This window comes from Tripterygium wilfordii, chromosome 4 (assembly GCF_013401445.1).
Source record: "Tripterygium wilfordii isolate XIE 37 chromosome 4, ASM1340144v1, whole genome shotgun sequence".
Taxonomy (NCBI): domain Eukaryota; kingdom Viridiplantae; phylum Streptophyta; class Magnoliopsida; order Celastrales; family Celastraceae; genus Tripterygium; species Tripterygium wilfordii.
In genome coordinates, this window is record NC_052235.1 from 11,479,461 (window position 1) to 11,500,496 (window position 21,036).

General features: G+C 40.1%; 1 protein-coding gene across 1 annotated transcript; it reads right to left on the reverse strand.

Moving 5' to 3' along the window:
• Nucleotides 1-17,211: 17,211 nt before the first annotated feature.
• On the reverse strand, nt 17,212-19,432 carry LOC119996947. The gene is made up of 4 exons (XM_038843726.1): nt 19,000-19,432; nt 18,675-18,889; nt 17,714-18,632; nt 17,212-17,438 (listed from the first exon to the last, which is right to left on the reverse strand). Exons 1-4 carry the CDS (start codon nt 19,430-19,432, stop codon nt 17,212-17,214), a joined length of 1,794 nt encoding a protein of 597 aa, XP_038699654.1.
• Nucleotides 19,433-21,036: the final 1,604 nt, after the last annotated feature.

Genomic DNA, 21,036 nt, shown 5'->3' on the forward strand with positions numbered 1-21,036 from the left:
TGAGTTTGATGTTGTTGACCCTCCTACTGACCCACCTTTGAATGACATTCATCAATATTTGTGCGAAGGAGGTTTTGAGATAGTTCATGATAAGTTACCTCATAGGTTTCTTAGACCCAATCATAGGCTTCTGAATATGTTTGTCTGTTCTACATTATTGCCTACTGAACATCATGGTGAGTTAACCGAGAGATATTGTCATTTGCTTCATGCCATTATCACTGGAAAACCATTTGTTTGCCTACTCTGATTTTCAATCAAATCATGTTTGTGAAGTCAAATAAGAATTGATCCTATAAACTGCCTTATGGGGTCATTTTGACAAAGATTTTTGAGTCTGAGGGTGTGTCTTTACCACCAAATTTTCTACCACTTTGGCCTCCAATCACTGCAAAGACTATTATGAGAAGTCAATCTCAAATGTCTAGAGTGTTTGACTCTCCTGCTGCTTCATACCTACATCAGTTGCTCAAGAATCTGCAAAGGTTTCTACAGAGATTTTGACTTTGACAATGCAGGTTACTTCCCTAACAGCACAGGTTACCTCACTCACAGAGTAGGTTACCAAGCTGAACTCTCTATTTGAGAATCTCCATGCTCTGGTTTCCTCCAAGGCCGAATCTGCTATGGAAATTGTGAACTCCACTGTTTCCTCCAAGCTAACTGAACTTTCAGAATCCAAACATGTTCTTACTTCAAATCTGGACTATGTCATGGAGCGAGTGGATTTTGGAATTGAGCGTGAAGGGATTCACCATGTTGACGCACGTCATAAGTTGGACACTTTACAAAGGGAAGTTGCTGAATGTGCTGATATTCTTCATGCTTTTCAAAATAGGGGGAGATGTTGACCCTTGTGTAACCAAAACAGGGGGAGAATTTGGATTATGGGTTATTTTGCTTGATACATTGAATTTGGTTCTTTGGTTGATACATTGATGGTGGTTGATTGCTGGTTGTTGATTGTTTTTTGATTGGTTGGAATATTATTTTTTGGTTTGGCATGTGGTTTCTTGCATTGCATATGTATGTCTGCAGGTTTGATGTCTGGTGTTTAGTTATTTCTTGGTTGCTTGGTTAACTATTTATTGCAGGTTGTTCCATTAAGGGGGAGTTGTTCCATTAAAGGGGAGTTCACGTATTAAGGAGGTTTTCATTCAAGTGTTTTTGGTCTGGTAGTTTGTTGTTTATGTAGGTGTTTTGATTACTGGTGTTTTGATCACACAAGTGTCAAGGGGGAGATTGTTGGGATTAAAAATCCTACACTGATATGACACTTGTATGATAAGTTAAACTTTACTTGAAATAGTATTGAGGTAAGCTTCTGGTAAGCTTCAGAGGTTACCAGATCTGGATCTACAGTTTTTGTTTTGCTTGAACTCTATCTCTATATTGATTTGAAACACGTTTTTATTCAGATAAAATTGATCTGGATATTATCTAATAAAGGAGATGTGATAGGAACAAAGTACTGAAGATTGGTATGGACTCCTTGTGGATTAGTCGAAGTTGATATGGACTCCTTGTTTGTTAGTTATTGGATAAGAACTAATGTCTATTAATTGGATATATATGTGTTGGTTTTTATCTTAATCATGTGCAGCAATTATCTTCAAGATAATCAACTGATCAACATCTGAGATTATCAGAAGTGATTCGTAGTGTCTATATAAAGCACATCAACATGGAGTGAAGTGAATCGAAGCTTTTGAGAGAAAAACCTAGAGTGAAATTTTTTGTGTTTCGAGTCTGTTTTGTTTGTTTGTTTTTCCACTCTCTCAGATGTTCTGATGAGTGATTCATGTCTGTATTCATTGTGAGAGAGTGTGAGTTTTGTGTTTGAGTGCTGCTCTGTTGATTTCTCTGACTGATCCATAAGAGGAAGAAGAAGAGCAAGATTGCACTGTTTCGAAGTAACCTACATAGGCTACCTCAGAAGTTACCTGGATCGTTTTTGAGTACAAAGTCTCTTGGAGGCGCCAAGAGCAATTGCAAATCATCATTGGTGTGTTGATTTGGGGTTAAAGCAAATGCTGAGTCAAGTTGTATGATCGAGTCATAGGTAACGATAGATTGTAAGCTTTTCTTCAAATAGTGGATTGCTTTGACAGGGTGGTCGCTCATAGACCCGAGGTTTTTTCCCAGTCAGGGTTTCCTCGTTAAATTTGTGGTGTTCTTATTTGTTTATTTTCCTCATTGATTTCATATTACGTTGACTAACTATCTTGGGAAAAGAATATTGTATTCTCAGATAGCTTGCAACTCCCTCCTATTTGTATCTTCTATGATTATGTGTGTAATCAATTTTCTAGAAACAATTACTTGTGCTTGTGCTTCAATTGTTGCTTGTAATCGCTCCAAGAACAGATCAGCTTCCCTATCAACAATCCAACTACGAATTCTTCTTGAACAACAATCTTCTCTACTTTCAAGCCCTCCAAAAGCTTATGATATTCGTTGATTTGTTCCTTCATATCCTTGTCATTGATCATCTCCAAATGATAAAATTTACCTATGATAAACTTTTGCTTGCAAACATCTTCGGTTGTATACTTAGCAATTATTGACTTCCAAATATCTTTCGTCTCTTTGTAGCTATGATATACGTCGAATAGCTCATTAGAAAGAGTACTTAAAATGGAGTGTCTACAAACCTTGTTTGCGTGAGTCCAAACTTCGGTGACTAGTTCTGGCTTAGGATCAGAGAGAACCCAAGCAAGACCATATATATCAAGGATGCTAAAAATCCTCTCTTGCCATTTTTGAAATAGACTCCATTGAAAACCTCGATCTTTGAGATTTTGGGAAATGGCTTGGCGTATGACATGGTAGGAACTATTGGTACAGCAGCATCAACAGTTTGGGTAATGACATCAAATGTCACGATCGAAAGGACATCCCCAGTAGCAGCAACGGTAGCATCGACGACGCTAGTAAGATGTGCAAAAGCCATTATTCTTGAGATTGTTGAAAAACAATGAACAATTGATGATTAGCTTGAGGCGTGCAAGCACTGTCCTCAAGAATAATTCCTGCACAACCATCTATTTCCCAGGATTCAACAAGCTCTTCCTACTCTCATAGGGCAACAGGGATCAGCTGAGCAATCTTTGTTTGTGATCAAACTAAAGAAAGATATGAATCAAGAATGCTTAAGAGAAGAGTATGTAGAGAAAATAAGAATGCTCAAGAGAGAATATTAAAAAGCTTTTCCTCTTCTTTCATTCAAAATGTATCAAACGTATATATCACTTTTTTTTTACTTAAAAGAGATGGCTTTTTAAGTTTTAAAATTGTCTTTAAATCTATTTCATAAGAAATCAATAATATTTTTAAAACAAATGTAACCATTGAGAGATTGAATGACCATAATGAAATACTTGAATGTTACTGTTTGTACCAAAACTGAATTTTACATATCAATTGACATGTGGCAAGGCGAGTCCCATAGTCTACAAAAAGCAGCCAATCTACTGGTGACATATGGTGGAGGTAGGGATGTTTTTATACTAACCGTTGTTCATTTTGTAGGATTCTAGTTGGTTGTTGACCTAAAATCCAAGAATTAGTTTCTAAAAATCAGGGCTACCCAAGAGACTATAAATCAAGAAATTGTGGTCTTAACGGATAGTTCATTTTTAAAAGTGGTTTGCCTAGTAACAACTGAGATGCTAGCAAGATCATCCAAGAGAGAGTCCAAGAGAAACAAAATTCTATTAGGCCAACATTCCTGTTTTCTCTCAAATTCATTTTGGCTACAACACGACACCACGAAGCTCAAAGCCACGTTTGTCCTATACCTCACAAAAGGCTACATTTTTACACGATCTTTCATGGTGAAGAAGCAACATAATGGCTGCTGTTAGCCATGTTCCCGTATTTTCGAGCATGAAGCCTGAAGACTCGCGAAGCAGAGACTGCCACGACTTCCAAGAGAGCCTATATCCTCCTTTAAGAATAAGCACGACTAGAGAGATATTGCTCTTATCCCCACCCAATCACTCGAACAAGAAAGTGGTTATGCCATGATCCATATGATGTCTTATATGAGAAGAAGAACAGAAGAAGTGTCAATCACTTGGCACTATAAAAGAAGGGAGAATAGAAGCCTACAATCATCCCATTTCAAATACAGACCCAACGTCTTTAATCCTTTATTGTTTTCTTAGGCATGGCTCCGGCCACTTATCTTTTTATTTAGCATGGCTCCAGCCAACAAGTTCTTAAATTTGTCCTTTTCTTTCAAAAGCCCTTGCGGCTATGTCTATTGTTTAGTTTGTAAAGCACGCCTACATCCCAAGATGTATCATTTTTCAATGAAAATCCTCGTGCATTCTAACAATGTGTTATTTTTCATTTTCTTTCAATAGAAACTCTTGTCATTCCCTTCATAGTCTTCTATTTCCTACTTTTTTTTTTCATATTGAGACTCATAGGCATTTTAAGTCCTTTTCCTGGAAGGAAAATCTCAAGCCAACAGCCTTGGGTTCTCTAAACTACGCACAACCCGTTTGGTGCAGAGGTCAGATTCAGTGTAAAATCCTACAACAATCCTATCAAATTCATTTGGGCTGACAGCAAGCCCTAACACACCTATAAATTCATCATCCACATCCATAAAAATCCTGTTCCCAACAGCCAAAATTGTGAGATCTCCTGTCCAGAGCAGAAGATAACCAACATATTTTTGGCACACCCTCTGGGACATGAAGTGTCATTTACTTGCAATCATAACAAAGAGAAATGGAAAAGCAGTAATAGGTCAACCAGCTGGATACCCATCTCCGCCACTTTCACTAAAGGAATCACACAACAATTTTCAGACTACTCGTTCTGGCAAAGGTGAAGGTAAAGGTAATGTGAGACTTATTCTCATCAGACTCTTGAGCCAAAAAATCTCCTCAGAAAATCATAGTTTGATGCAGACCATAAAGCAGATAGCCAATAACATGCGGCAAGCTTGTTATCAAACTCTCCTGCAGAATCATGAGACTATTCAATGGAATTCCTAAGAGTTATGGCAAGTTCTTCAATCAATGCAGCAAGGCTCGCTGCAAGTTGCATTTTCAGCACATGTTCCTCAGCAATCGATGCAGATCATTCAACAGCCAACGGTACTTCAACAATCGCAATAATTCCTAATAGAGCTAGCCAACATGCTGAAGGTCGACCAATCTTCATCAAATCCAAGTAGCACTAATGGCCACCCTCTTGTGACCAACCAGCTATAGTTTTTGCATCTATTCCTTCAACTCCAATGCAGAATATTCTGAACCTAGGAATGTGACAAAAGATTTTTCAGGTGATGCCTTCAGGCTCTACTTCTTTAACTCAAATTACTGTCATTCCTATCATTGGCAGCATGAATCTTCCCTTGGGAACAACAGTGAATGAGTAGAGGGATATGAACGAGGGAAACTAGGGTCCGTTTGGCTTCCAGCAGCATTATCGCCCGCCGTGGATGATTCAGTGACAAGATCAGCAGGCGGTGAACAAGGATCAGATCGTGAACATTGTTTAGGACATACTAGGCCTTAGGCGCTTGGGGAGACCAATGTACCACATACCTTTTACTGTGAGAGTAGACCGTATTCTACTTCCCATAGGATTTTTATCTCCTAATTTCTATTTGTTCTCTAGAAAAGATGCCCATTCGACTGTGGAACACATAGCTCGCTTTACAAGCTCAAGTTGTTTGGGAACTCTCTCACGGGTATAGTTTTCTCCTGGTATATCAAGTTACCCGCTAACTCTATTTATACATGGACAAAAATGGAGGAGGCTTTCCATAATTAATTCCACAAAGAAGAACCAGAAGTCACTGTGGTAGATTTGTCAAAGATCACTCAGTTTCTAAGAGATCCAATTGAGTAGTTCTTTGCCAGATTCAAGGAAGCCAAACTTCAAAGATGATCTCAACCAAGAGGTGGCTGTAGCCAAGATTCTGAACAAGAAATCCTACATTTACAAAGATATTATCAAGTCAGAACCTCCTAACCAGCCAGCTGTAGGATCGTGCAAGTTAGGCAAGTTCTACACCTATGATGTATCGAAGACAGAGAAGATCTTTGATTGCCTTATGGCAGATAAGATTATCAAGCTACCTCCAGGGCATAGAATTCATCCTCATGAAGAAATCCAGAAGAAAGCTTACTATAAGTACCACAATTCTTCGAGTCACTTTACCAATGATTGTGTAGCTTTCAGGATTGAAATTCAAGTAATGATAGAGAGATGAGACTTTATTGTTCGTGAACCAACAATGGGAGTGGATTATGATCCATTTCTTTCGAAGATGGGAGCACACATGGTTTCAGTAAACATAGACCAAATGCCTAGATCAACCCTAAGACAGAAAGTGGATCTGGAAAACGAACAGAAGGCCAAACCTCTAAGAGGACACCATAAACCTCCTATCTAGACACCAAATCCTAAGGAGTTCTGGTATAATCAACAGTTTTCACAGAGGCGGCAACCAATGAGACCCTCTGGAAGACTGAGGTCTTGCTCAAAATGTGGACATATGACATTCAATCAGAGAGACACTTTGCAGAAAAAAGAAAGATTCATCCAAACTCTAAGGAATGGACTGAAGGCTCTTTTCTAGAAGTCAAAGCTTGAAGCCTAGGTCCAGGCTCGGGGTGCAAGTTCAATGCAGGAAAGGTAAACTCAGAAGATTCTAACCGATTTCAATAAGGTAACAATGGAAAAGAAATCAAGAGTGCCAAAAGATTTGGTCGCAGGCAAATCCATCATCGTACTTGTCAACCCATATATAGGATGATCAAACCTCTAGCTTCTCCTGTCAATGTTTGGGTAAAGGTCCAACATCCAAAGGATAAACCCACACTCACCAATACTCATAAAAAAGGTTACAAAAGATATGACGGAAGGAGAGGAATGCTGCTTAGCGTCTACACCAATAGTTTGAAGAGCTTACCCAGTTCCTATCTAGCCAGTCTATTAAAGAAGGGGTTCAGTTCATTGTTGGTGACTTTCTATCACTAGCCTTAAGAGGAATCGACTATCATTCAATTTTCAGGCAAGCGATGCAATATCCAGCAGATAAAGTGCATGTTCAACAGAGGAGGAGTTCATACCAATAGGAAACTCAAAGACAGACACTCTTAACTCAAAGAAGATAATATTTCTGAGGCGTTGGCCTACTAAACAGTAGGAATAGGGCTCGAAAGGCAAGAATGGAAACTTTTTTTGTAGACCCAAGGTATTTTGAAAATCTCTCGTGCAATATGACTTATATTTTGCAAACCCAAGGTATTTCGAGGATCTCTCGCGGAAACTTTTTTGCAGACCCAAGGTATTTCAAAGATCACAGTAGCAAGTCTATCTATCACAGATTAGCCAGTAGTTGCTACCATCCTAGAAGAACCAATCAAGGAGCACAACCAGAAGTTAATCAAGGATGAGTCCTAGAGGAGTTCTCTAGAAAAATCTCGAGGAAACCAGCCAGTGGTCATCATTCAAGAAGAAGCTTCTTCAAATTCGAAAGATGAGGCAGTGTCATGTGTTATGTTTGAAAAGTCGACACTCAGCATGATTCAACGTTTGTAGCTCATTTAACTTTCAAGACATGTGGATGGAATGCTGGTCAATGGGCTCTTGGTGGATAATGGATCTGTAGCAAATCTCAAGCCATAGTCTACCATGCATAAAATTGGTAGGCAAGAGTCTGAATTGGTTTCTACTAACGCTACTATATCAGACTTTGCAGGAGGTATATCCACTACTCAGGGTATTCTGGCTGTAAACCTTACTATTGGCAACAAGACCAAGACCACTCCGTTCTTTGTGATTAATTCATATTTTTCTTATAATCTCCTGTTGGGAAGAGACTGATACATTCTTACATGGTAGTTCCATCCTCTTTGCACTAGTGTGTGGTATTTTGGAACGAGAATGACATAGAAGTGATTAGGGAAGACAATAATCCATTTTTGGCGTTAGTAAATTGCGTAGAAACCAGGTTTTATGATGAAGACATAGGCAATCTCACAGTCACTAGCATGGACAAGCAAGGCAGATCCAAATCTCTTACCTTCAGCATGAACTCGTCCTTGGAAGAAGTAAAATCTATCTACACCCAAGTGTTTGGCCCTTCAATGACCAGAATTTGCAAGTTGATTACCCGTGTTATCAAAGAAATCAATGATATCGAGACCGCGTATAGAAGTTGAACATGTTTAGGCCTTGAAGGTCATCATGTGAAAGATGACAATCTATTTAGTAGAAAAATGTTTGGAGAGTTTGTTTCAGGGGACTCCCCAGTAAAAGCAGTAGAATGGGTCTTTGAAGAAGATCATGCTATCCAGATAAAGGAACTTGAAGTAGCTCTAGCAAAGCTAGACAACTTGAAAGCTGATGTTCAAGATCCTTGGGAAGAAATAGAAATTGGAACGAAAGAAGCTCTATGATCGTTGTTTATCAGTCAACTTCTGTCCTTAGACATTGAAGCAACCGGCATGAAAAACAATGAAGTCGCCACCAATTGATTTTCAGGATGCAATTGGACATCCGTTCTAGTCTACAAGAAAAATGGGCAAGGGGGTCTATTGAGCATGGGGAAGGTGTTAGGCACCCCACAACTCCCGAAAACAGTTACCTTCAAAAATGTTTTTCTATTTGGCTCTAATTTGTTTTTGAAAATCTCATTGTGAATGTGATGAAAAATCCACTTGGAGTAGTTTAAAGAAAAAGGTGCACGGGATCACTGCGGCCATTCCTGGCTTGGCCAAAGATTAATAAAAATTCCACTTAGAGTGGATTTGGATGATTTGAAAAGAAGGTGCACGAGATCATTGGGGCCATTCCCTGCTTGGCCAAAGATGAATAAAAATTCCATTTGGAGTGGATTTTGTAATTTGAAAAAAAGGGTGTGCACAGGATCATTGGGGCCATTCCCGGCTTGGCCAAAGATGAATAAAAATTCCACTTGGAGTGGATTTGGATGATTTGAAAAAAGGTGTGCACAGGATCATTGGGTCCATTCCCGGCTTGGCCAAAGATGAATAAAAATTTCACTTGGAGTGGATTTGGATGATTTGAAAAAAGGTGTGCACGGGATCATTCGGGCCATTCCCGGCTTGGCCAAAAATCTTTGTTTTGCTTAGTTTGGATGAAAAAGTCCACTTTGAGTGGGTTTTGATGTTTTTGAAGAAGAGACTTTTTGGGGACTTGGTTGATGTACCAAAAGGGCCCACAATCAAGGAGAAATGTTCAATTTAAGCCTTACTCACAATTATGTTCTTCATGAGAAAAGAAAGAATCCATTTAAGGCCCATCGGATGGGCCAAATATCTTTAAACCCCCCTTTGGGTCCTTAAATAAATTCTCCTAATCCCTAAAAACATATTCGCTTTCCGGGTCCACGAAATCCAAATGTTTTGGATGAATGCCAATGGAACCCCAATATCTTGAAGGCTCCTTGGTATTTAAACAAAACATAAAGGTTCCGTAAATTAATCTTGGTGTGTTTATTAAAGTGAGACGGCTTGGATTAATTCTAATGACTAACGCGTTGCATTTATTTTCATGGCATTCAAACAATCCTAGCATACATCTAAGCATCATGGCATAGTGTGAGAAATCAAAGTCCTAAGCATGCATTCTAATGCAATCATCATTCACAAAATCAATTCCTAATTTCTATATGCTTCTAGCATCCTAGAATATCATGTATGCATTTTCTATTTTACATCCACTATTTTTGTTACACTATTACAAGACTTACACTTTACAATTATGCATGACAAATAATAAAATGTACGAAAATCCAAGATCACCCGCGAGGTCCATTGCTTCAATCCAGCCCAAATCCTCTAAGTATTTCCTTCGGCCCAAGTGGGATCAAGCCCGGTCCAAGCCCCAACATCAAACACAAAAATAATGGGGTCAAATGGGTATTCAAAACCAATATCAAATTCAAATTAAATTAAGTACAAATTCCCATACATTATAAATATATAAACTAGCATGTATACGTACACAAACACATACACATATACCTATAAACCTGTACATATACATAAACACATATACCTGCACATATACATAAACACATACATACACATATAAACCTGTACATAATAGACCCATATCCATATACAAACAACATATACACCAATTACATATAGATATACATATTGAGCATAACAAGCAAATGTTTGTACAGATTAAATTTTTATTCAATTTCTACATGTACCCATAACCCACATACAAGCATCCTCCATATACAGGCAAACTGAGCCAAGTATTCAAACAAATATCACCATATTGAACAACGGATTCAAACCGGACATCAACAGTCAAAGAACAAGCAAATATGTTCATTTCAAATCCAATACATACTATAGATCCAATACATCTGAATAGAACCAGGAGAAACGCATCCCAAAGCTTTGCAAAATCAAAATCATGAAATAGAACCAGGGTTATTGAAACAGAGTCTGGTATGACACAATTAACACTGGTATGGATCAAAGAAATGGAACCAGCTTAAACACGAAGGCAGGAAGCAACACATGGGTATATCAAATAGATGTTCAAAAATTTACAGAGATTGAAGCATACACAAAAACGGAAATCAAAACGAAAGATGAGAGTGTGTATGAATTGTCACCTTTTCGACCCTAAGCTCGAAGAGACTAAATCTTCACCTTGCTGTCTCTCACGACTTCCAGCTGCAGATCCTCTCCTTCTCTTTTGGCTTCTTTTTGCCCTCTGTTATCCCGATTTCTCCTTCTCTCCAAACCCTCTAAAACCTTCTTCTTCTTCTTTTCTCCCCACTTGTTCTGCTCTTTGTGCCGCCTCCCCTTTCTCTCTTTTTGTTTTTTTCCCCTGTGTGTGTTGTGTGGCCCCCCTTTCTATTGCTCTCTCCCTTTTGTTTGTGTTATGCAGTTGCTTCCACCCCCCCTCTCAAAGAATGCTACCTTTCCTTTTATATTGAGAGAGAATGAGACCTCATCTCCTAAAACCTAGTTCTTTCAATTTGTCCTTTTTACCCTTACTTTTTTCTTTCCTTTTAACCAAGGTGGCTATTCTTTTTGGTCTTTTCCACTTTTTAATTTTCCATTTAATTTATTTATTTTATTCTCTAGATATTTTCTAGGGTTTTGTTGTATTGGGCTTGAGTTTGAATTTTATGGGCTTATGGTCCAAGAAATGGGTCTTAGGATTTGTGTATGTTTGTGGGTCCATGAAATAGGCTTTGAATTTTTGTGTAAGCATGTGGACCTATGACACGGGCTCTTGAATTTTGAATTTTTGCTTTTATTAATTATTCTTCGACCAGACGAAAATCGGTTACTACAGCTGCCCCTCTTTGTATGTTTTTTATGAAATAAAAGACAGACAAAGGTGTAGTTAACTGAGTTTAGTACGGGAAGGATGAGGAAAGGTGCTCGGGATACTGTAACCACTCCCGACTTGGCTATGAAAAGTGCTCGGGATCACTGTAGCCATTCCCGGCTTGGCTGAAAAAAGTGCTTGGGATCACTGTAGCCATTCCCAGCTTGGCTGAAATTTGTGCTCTGGATCACTGGAGCCATTCCCGGCTTCGCTGAAATCTGTGCTCTGGATCACTGGAGCCATTCCCAGCTTGGCTGAAATCTGTGCTCGAGATCACTGGAGCCATTCCCGCTTGGCTGAAATCTGTGCTCGGGATCACTGGAGCCATTCCCGGCTTGGCTGAAATCTGTGCTCGGGATCACTGGAGCCATTCCTTGCTTGGCTGAAATCTGTGCTCAGGATCACTGTAGCCATCCCGGCTTGGCTGAAATTTGTGCTCGGGATCACTGTTGCCGTTCCCGGCTTGGCTATGGTCTGTGCTCGGGATCATTTGAAGCCATTTCCGATTTGGCTATGGTGCTCGGGATCATTTGAAGCCATTCCCGGCTTGGCTATGGTGCTCGGGATCATTTGGAGCCATTCCCAGCTTGGCTAAAAAGATTTTTTGTTTTGAGAAAAGGTGTTCGGGATCACTGTAGCCATTCCTGGCTTGGCTGAAAATGATTTTTTGTTTTGCTGATGATATTCAAGAGTTTTTGTAATCTCGTCTTAACCGAAAGATGTTTCGATCAAGTGATATGTTTTGATTTGAGGAAAATGACTATGTCCAAGCTGTACCTTTTGCATAATCTTGCCATAATGCGTAAAGAACAAGCAATGTGCAGCAATAATGCATGTAATGACCTATTTTGTTCAAATATGAATGTCTCATTAATGAGTGAATGCATGTTCTCTCAAGGATTTGCCATCCTCAATCACGCGTACAGTTGCGAATTGCTAGAACAAATCTGCTTCTTTGTAGGGTTTGACTTTCTGACTCTGGATTTTCAATGCATCTTTTCTATGCTGATTACTAAAGACCCTCACTCATTCCAAAACCCAACTCTTGAGCTATATCTCTTCCTTTTCTTTGCTTCTTTGCATGTGTGCCCACTTTTGAGTTCAATGCTGCTATTTCATCTGGATTTATTTTTTTCTTTTCATTGTGCGCGTCATACGATTATGATATTCTCTTTCCTGCTAATGCTTACCTCGACTACAAGTTTTTCATTCAAATCCTTTCCAGCTTAGGATGCCAAAATCCAATCAAATTCCTGTCAAAAGTAATGTCCCAATGCACTCCTCATATTTTCTATCAAAACTTTGTCAGTGATAAATTCAATAGTATAGCCATGCACATCAATTACTGAATGCAAATGATAAACTTTTTGAAATATGGAACGAGAATTGAATTGGGATATAGAAAAAGATGCCACAAGTGACAATACTGCAGAAATGAATTTCCTCACGATATTTTATTGAAAGGATGGGTGACAATCGAAAAACCCTTAGACAAAGATATCTGCAAGAATGTAGAGAAGTCAAAGGAAGAAAGGACAAACCAAGCTTCTCCAAGATGAAATCTGTGATAATTCAAAGATTCCACCAAAACTGCCCCAGTTTTGGTGTGCACCCAATTAACAATGATCAAATCTGACTCGTATGAGGCTGCCTTTGAGTCCTCCATTTCTGCCAACAAACTTCTCATTCTGTTTAACAGACTAACACCTTCGCGAGGTGAAATATATGATAGCATAAGGAACGCACCAAAAACTACCCTAGTTTTGGGTTGACTGTCCTCCAACCCAACAACTACGAAGTCGATTCTGTACTCCACACCAATGTCAATGCAAGACAAGTTAACAACCAATAAACTCATGTCTCAACCTCCTTTCTTCAAACAATCTGCAACCGGAACTTGCGGCCATAATTAAAGTGCCCGTGAGGGTTTTCACTCCAATAAAATTTCTTTTTGTCCCTAATTTTTGCCTAGAGCGCCCTTTCGGGTTTTCACTCTAGCGGGATTTTTTTTTTTGCCTAGAGCACCCTTTCGGGTTTTCACTCTAGCAGGATTTGTTCTTGTCCCAAATTTTTGCCTAGAGCGCCTTTTCGGGTTTTCACTCTAGCGGGATTTTTTTTGTTACACATAATACCGCCTGAGAACATCGGCATTTACTGGGTGAGGCAAATCATCTCCATCCATCTTTGTCAAAATTATTGCTCCACCAGAGAATGCTTTCTTCACAACATATGGTCCTTCATAGGTAGGAGTCCATTTTCCACGGTGATCTTTTTGAGGTGGCTGAATCATCTTTAACACTAAATCCCCCACTCTGAAACAACGGGACGCACTTTCTTGTGATATGCTCTTATCATTCGTCTTTGATAGAGTTGCCCTCTACAAAGTGCTCCCAATCTTCTCTTCTCAATAAAATTTAGATGTTCATAACGAGTTCGGACCCACTCACTCTCCTCCAAGTTGGCCTCCACCACCACTCTTAGCGAGGGAATTTCCACTTCAATGGGAAGAACCGCCTCAGTCCCATACTAAAGCAAAAGGATTTTCACCCGTAGATGTACGCACAGAAGTCCGGTACCCATATAAAGCAAAAGGAAGCTTTTCATGCCAATCTTTGTAATTCTCCGTCGTTTTCTGAATAATCTTCTTGATATTTTTGTTAGCCGCCTCAACAGCCCCGTTCATCTTGGGACGATAAGGAGATGAATTATGATGCTTGATCTTGAACTGCTCACATAAATCATTCACTATCTTGCTATTGAAATTCGTGCCATTGTCTGTAATGATCCTTTCAGGAACCCCATAACGACATACAATATCTTTTCTAAAAAATCGGGCGATAACGTTACTTGTCACTTGGCATAAGAATTTGCTTCCACCCACTTTGTAAAATAATCAATTGCAACCAGAATGAAGCGGTGTCCGTTGGAAGCTTTGGGCTCAATAGGGCCAATAACATCGATACCCCACATCGAAAAAGGCCAAGGTGCTGCTAATACCCATAGAGGTTTACTGACACATGAGTCTTATCAACATAAATCTGACACTTATGGCATCTGATCGCATAGCTAATACAATCTCTTTCCATGGTAAGCCAATAGTAGCCTGCCCGCAATATCTTTCTTGCCATTGAATATCCACTCGAATGAGTACCACATATTCCTTCATGAATCTCTTCCATAATCTGTTTGGCTCCATCTGTGTCCACGCATCGAAGAAGTACAAACCCCGAGCTTCTCTTATACAACACATTTTTATCCAAGAAAAAGGAGCTTGAGAGCCTTCGGATGGTGCATTTTTCATTATCTGAGGCCTCTGGAGGATATTCTCCTTTCTCCAAATACTACTTCACATCATAATACCAGGGTTTGCCATCAGGTTCTGCTACTACATTCAAACAATGTGCCTGAATTTCACGCTTCTCAATCTTTATGACCTCTACTTCTCCTCGAGGGTCTAGATCAAACATGGCTGCCAGAGTGGCCAAGGCATCTGCCATCTGGTTTTCTTCTCTTGGAATATGATCAAATTCCACACAGTCAAAAAACCTGGTCAACTCTTTGATATGTCGATAGTACGGGACTAACTTGGCATCCCTGGTTTCCCATTCGTCACACAATTGCCTAATCACCAGCTGAGAGTCACCATAAACCTGAAGCTTCTTAATCCCAACATCAATAGCAACTTGAATTCCCATGGCACAGGCCTCATACTCGGACACATTGTTGGTACATTTGAAATAAAGCTTAGCAGTAAAGGGGGTAACTTTGCCCTCTGGAGAAATAAGCACAGCCCCAATCCCATTACCAACAACATTAGAAGCGCCATCAAACAACATAACCCATTTACCCGGATCCTTCTGACTCTCCATCTCTAAGGACAAGATTTCTTCATCTGGGAACGCTGGATTCATCGGCTGAGATTCATTAATTGCCTGCTCTGCTAAGCAATCCGCTATTGCACTTCCTTTCACTGCCTTTTGGGTAACATACAAAATGTCATATTCTGACAACAACATCTGCCATTTTGCAATCCTTCCCGAAAGAGATGGTTTTTCAAAAATGTACTTGATCGGGTCCATCCTCGAGATCAACCAAGTAGTGTAATACAACATATACTGTCGGAGCCTATGCGCAGCCCATGCTAATGAACAACAAGTTTTCTCCAACATGGAGTAGTTTGTCTCACAACTTGTGAATTTCTTGCTCAAGTAGTAGATCGCATGCTCTATCCTCCCAGATGAATCATGTTGCCCTAACATACACCCCATCGAATTGTCCGATACAGTCAAGTAGAGGATAAGTGGCTTCCCAGCAACCGGAGGCATCAAGACTGGCGGATTTTGTAAATACTGTTTGATTCTCTCAAAAGCACTTTTGACACTCATCATTCCATTCTGACGGGTTATTCTTCCGAAGTAACTTGAAAATTGGCTCACACGTAGTTGTCAACTGTGAAATGAACCTTGCAATATAATTGAGTCTCCCTAAGAAACCTCTGACTTTTTCTCAGTGCGAGGAGGCGACATCTCCATGGTCGCCTTCACTTTATCCGAATCCACTTCAATACCTCTTCTGCTGACAATGAAACCCAATAACTTCCCTGAGGTTGCCCCAAATGTGCATTTTGAGGGGTTCAACTTCAGTTGGTGACTTCTCAACCTCTTGAACAACTTCTCCAGGTTAATCATGTGATCTTCATCTTCCTTTGATTTAGCAATCATGTCATCCACATACACCTCAATCTCTTTATGCATCATATCGTGAAACAGAGTGACCATGGCTCGCTGGTAAGTAGCTCCCGCATTTTTTAGACCAAATGGCATGACTTTGTAACAAAAGATACCCCATAAAGTGATGAAAGTAGTTTTCTCTTGATCTTCCGGTGCCATCTTGATCTGATTATATCCTGAGAATCCATCCATGAAGGAGAACGCAAAATGTTTGGCCGTGTTGTCTACCAGTATGTCAATTTGGGGTAAAGGAAAGTCATCCTTTGGGCTCGCCCGATTAAGATCCCTGTAATCCACGCACATCCGAACCTTACCATCCTTCTTTGGGACTGGTACAATATTTGCAACCCATTCGGGGTATTTTGCCACAGCAAGGAATCCTGCATCAAACTGCTTTTTTACTTCATCTCTAATCTTCAAAAGCATCTCCGGCTTCAGTCTCCTTAATTTTTGCTTCACTGGCAGACAATCTGGTTTTAATGGCAGTCTATGGACCACTATGTTCGTATCAAGTCCTGGCATATCCTGATATGACCATGCCAAAACATCCTGGTATTCATGCAGCAAATCTATCAATCTTTCTCTATCTCCTCCTTCAAAAGCTGCACCAATCCTAACCTCATTTTTCTGATCTTCAGTTCCTAAGTTAACAACCTCAGTAAGTTCTTTGTGCAGCTAAATTATCTTCTCTTCTTGGTTAACTTGTCTCAACATTTCTGGCGATATCTCAAATTCATCCTCAATGTCGGAGTCAGATTCAACATTGTTAATGGGTGCCCCAAAATCTGGTTCATTTGGCTAATCTTTTTCATTATCATCAATTTTAGTCCTGTTAAAATGGAATATGTGAAATTTGGAATTTTGGAAGTGATAGATGAAATGAAGTGAATAGATGTGAGAATTTTGAACAAAGATTTTTATTTATGGTAAGCATAGCAGAATCATCTGAAACATGAGAACATGCAAAGGTCATACTATGTGAATTCATCAAAAGATAAAGTAAAGACATGCTCATTACAAAAACCCAATCAGTAGCCGTGAGCTGGACCACAGATTATAGTGCAAATGGAGATTACTCTTGAAGGCTGTTGATAGAGACTGGCAATTCAAAACTGGTCTAGTTGTTGAGCTCAAAACCTGGAGGCCGAGGGACAACATAATAAGACTTAACAGCAAAGTTCTGATCCTCCTTTATAACAGCGACATGAAAATCTTCAAACTGCTCACACAACTCTCTAAAATTTGCCCCAGTTTGACTCTTTTCAACTTGATCAACAAGAAGATTAAGGATCAATTTCCCTGGAATTGCCTCTGCATTGAGCGGATTGACCTTTTCCAAGAAATCTCCAAACACGAAACTGTCATAAAGCCAGGGGATTGACATTTTCGGGACATCCAGCTCTCGACCCTCAAAACGAGCGATTCGCTTTGCCTGTTTCTCAGCCTGGACCTGTATCCTATCAGCTCTACTTGGCTTATACCCAAGCCCCAGCGCTCAGCTTGTTTCAATACAGCTATCGGCTTCTTTATCCCCTGCTCCTCTTTGCCTAAACCTCCTCCTGGTTGGAATCCCATCTTCAACATAATTCTTCCAATAAACTTAGCCATTTTTGACAAACAGGGCTGCACTAAAAGCTGCCCTTCCTTCACAAAATTAGCAGTAGCAATCTCAAAGGACTGGAATGAGCTTTCAATCCCCTGCAGGGGCGCGTCAATATGGAGTGAGTTTGAGACACTAGCCACCATCCATTCCGACTGGCCCTTAACAATGTAAACTCTTCCGCCGTGAGCAAATTTGAGATTCTGATATAAAGATGATGGTACTGCACCAGCAGTATGGATCCACGGCCTCCCTAACAAGCAACTGTAAGTAGGCGATATATCCATCACCATAAAAGGCACATTGAAGGTCACATTTGCAATCTCCAGTGGGACCTCGATCTCCCCCATTATCTCCTTCCTGGTTCCATCAAAGGCTTTAGCTACTACTAGTACTTGCTTCAAATATGATCTATCAATTGGCAATCTATCAAAAGTTTCCTTTGGCAAGATATTCAATGACGATCCATTGTCAATCAAAATACTCGCCACCTCAAAACCCCTAGACATGGCAGAAATATGCAACGCCTTGTTATGGCCCATCCCTTCATCTGGAATCTCCTCTTCAATGAATGATAACAAGTGAGTTGTGAGCACATTTCTGACGATCCCGTCAAAAGATTCTGTCGGTATCTTTTCTAGTATATAGGCCTGATTCAGCATTCTCAACAACACTTTACGGTATGGCTCCGAACTCATGATTAATTCTAGGATGGAAATCTTTGCTGGGGTCTTTTTCAGCTGGTCTACAATCATATATTCACTTTGACAGACAATCTTTAGAAACTCCTGAATTTCTCCATCAGTCACTGTTTTCTTAATTTCTTCACATACAATCCGATCTTTCTTTAAATCTTTCAAATTCTCTTCTGCTCTTATGACATCTTTTCCCTTCCTTTTCCTTTCGGCTTCTGTTCTTGACACTGGGTCACTTGACTCCTCTCGAGAGTAAACTCATCCAGTTTGGGTTATCCTGCTCACTCCTGAGATGTTACCCACAGCAACCCCAGGATCACTTTTCTCGTATACCCACGGAACAGCCTTATCACTCACGTAAGCAGGCTTTGAAGGAAGTGGACTTTTTACAATCGGTTGATCCTCTAAAAAGTACTGTAAGACAATTGGCTTTGCCCGCCCACCAGGCCTTGGTCCCTTATAGAATTCATCCCCGATAACATTGACTGCACTTGAGCACCCTGACTTTACCCAAATATTACTTTCTTGCTATCAATCAAATCTTGCACCCTTGCTTGAAATTGAAAACAACTCTCCAGAGAATGTCCTCTAATGCCTTTGTGAAATTCACAAGTCTTCAATTCATCATAGCCATCATATTTCAATGTCAAGTCCAGCTCCTCTCTTTTAATAAGTCCCTCCTTTTCCAAAGCATGCAGCACCAAACTCAAAGACATAATTACCTCTGCAATTGTCCTCCTAAATTCACCAGAACCCTCAACGACATTAGTATCTCCATTGCCATGATCCGGTAGAGAATTAGTGGTCACATCGGGCTTCCTGATCCCATCAAAATTCAACCATCCAGAATTGACCATATTTTGCACAATCCTCTTGAAGGTCAAACAATTTTCAATTGAATGTCTAGGCGTATCCCCGTGATAAGTACATGTCACCTCAGGGTTATACCAAGGAGGGTAAGGTGGATTCTGGGGTCCTCTTCCCGGGATAGATGCAATAGCTGAATTAGACAACAACTTCTCATAACATTGGGCATAGGTCATGGGTATCGGAGTGAATTGTTCTAGCTGCCTTCGGGGTCTGGGGTTATTTTCAAAGGTTTGGTAATTTTGGCGGGGTGGTTGGTAAGCTTGTTGAGGTAACTGGTAATTTTGCTGAGGTGGTTGGTAAGCTTGATGAGGTGGTTGGTAAGTTGGCTGAGGTGGTCGATAAGAATGCTAAGGTGGCATGTGGGAATTTGAGTTTGGGTAGTGGTTATATGGACTGGACAGCCGGGGAGCATTGCTTTGCAGCCTGTAATCAGAAGTGGGAGACCCATAAGTGGGATTACCGCTATAATTAACAGCATGCACCTCGTTTTCCTTCTTCTTCATCTTCCCTCCCTTATGATATTCTGGTTTCTCAAGCATTGGGACGCTAATGCTGATATTTACTCTCTGCATGCATCTCTCAATACGTTCCCTTGCTCGGATCATTTCTCCTAAACCTGCGTGTCCCCCTCCAGTAACTTTTGAAGTATAAGGCTCTAGAAGTGCGTCAATGAACGCGTTAACCAGATCTTGTTCCGCCAGCGGAGGGTGTATCTGGGATGCTAAGTCTCTCCATCTATGGGCCCAATCCCGAAAACTTTCTCCTTCCTTCATGACAGTACACTGAAGGTCATAGATGGTAGGGACCTTCTCCATGTTATACTCATACTTCTTTAGAAACAAATTAGCTAGATCCTCCCAGGTCTCAACAGAAGACGGATCTAAGCTTGTAAACCACCGAGTTGCACTCCCTGTCAAACTTTCTTGGAAAAAGTGAATCAATATCTTCTCATCGTGAACATATGGCTGCATCCTCCGACAATACATGGTCAGATGATCTAGAGGAATTCCAGTACCATCGAAGAGAGTAAAAGCAGGAAGCTTGAAATCAGGAGGAATAATCAGATCTTTCACCAAACAAAGCTTATGTAGGCTTAAAGCACCAACAGGCCCAAATCCTTCAATTGAACTCATCCATTTTTCTATCTTTTTGTACTGCTCAATAGTAAGACCTTTTCCTTCTTCCTCTTTAACCTCTACGGGCATGACATATGTTTTCTATTGGGAATCCAATGATGGAAATCCACCATCCTGAGCTGGCCTGACTATCGGTGCACATCCTGAGAAATTCATTACCGTGTTGTCATACAACTGATGCATGGGATCTCCTTTCTGTGCTGAACTTTCTGCAACTGCTTTTCCTTTCATGAATTGCGACATCTGAGTAACCAGCATAGCCATTTGTTCTTTTAGATCTGCAATTTCCTGGCTTTGCTTTTGGATCAGTTCCTTCTGCTGTTCGTTCTCCATTGTTCTAGCAATTCGCAATTGTAATCTGGTGCGATAAGGATGACGGTGATATGAATGAACTTGTGCTTTTCCTTTTTTATGTGCCACCTAAATGATGAAAGAAATTTTTTATTAATTAATCAGTTTTATTTCTTATGCTCACGCATGACTGTGAATTTTAGGTGAATTTCTTAGTCTATCAAATGACAAAGAATGTGACTAGTGAATGCATGGGAGTATGAAAAGAATGAGTATAAGATGTATATGAACATGTATGGGTAATTAACAATTATGCAAATATTTATGGACATGTATGGGTAATTAACAAG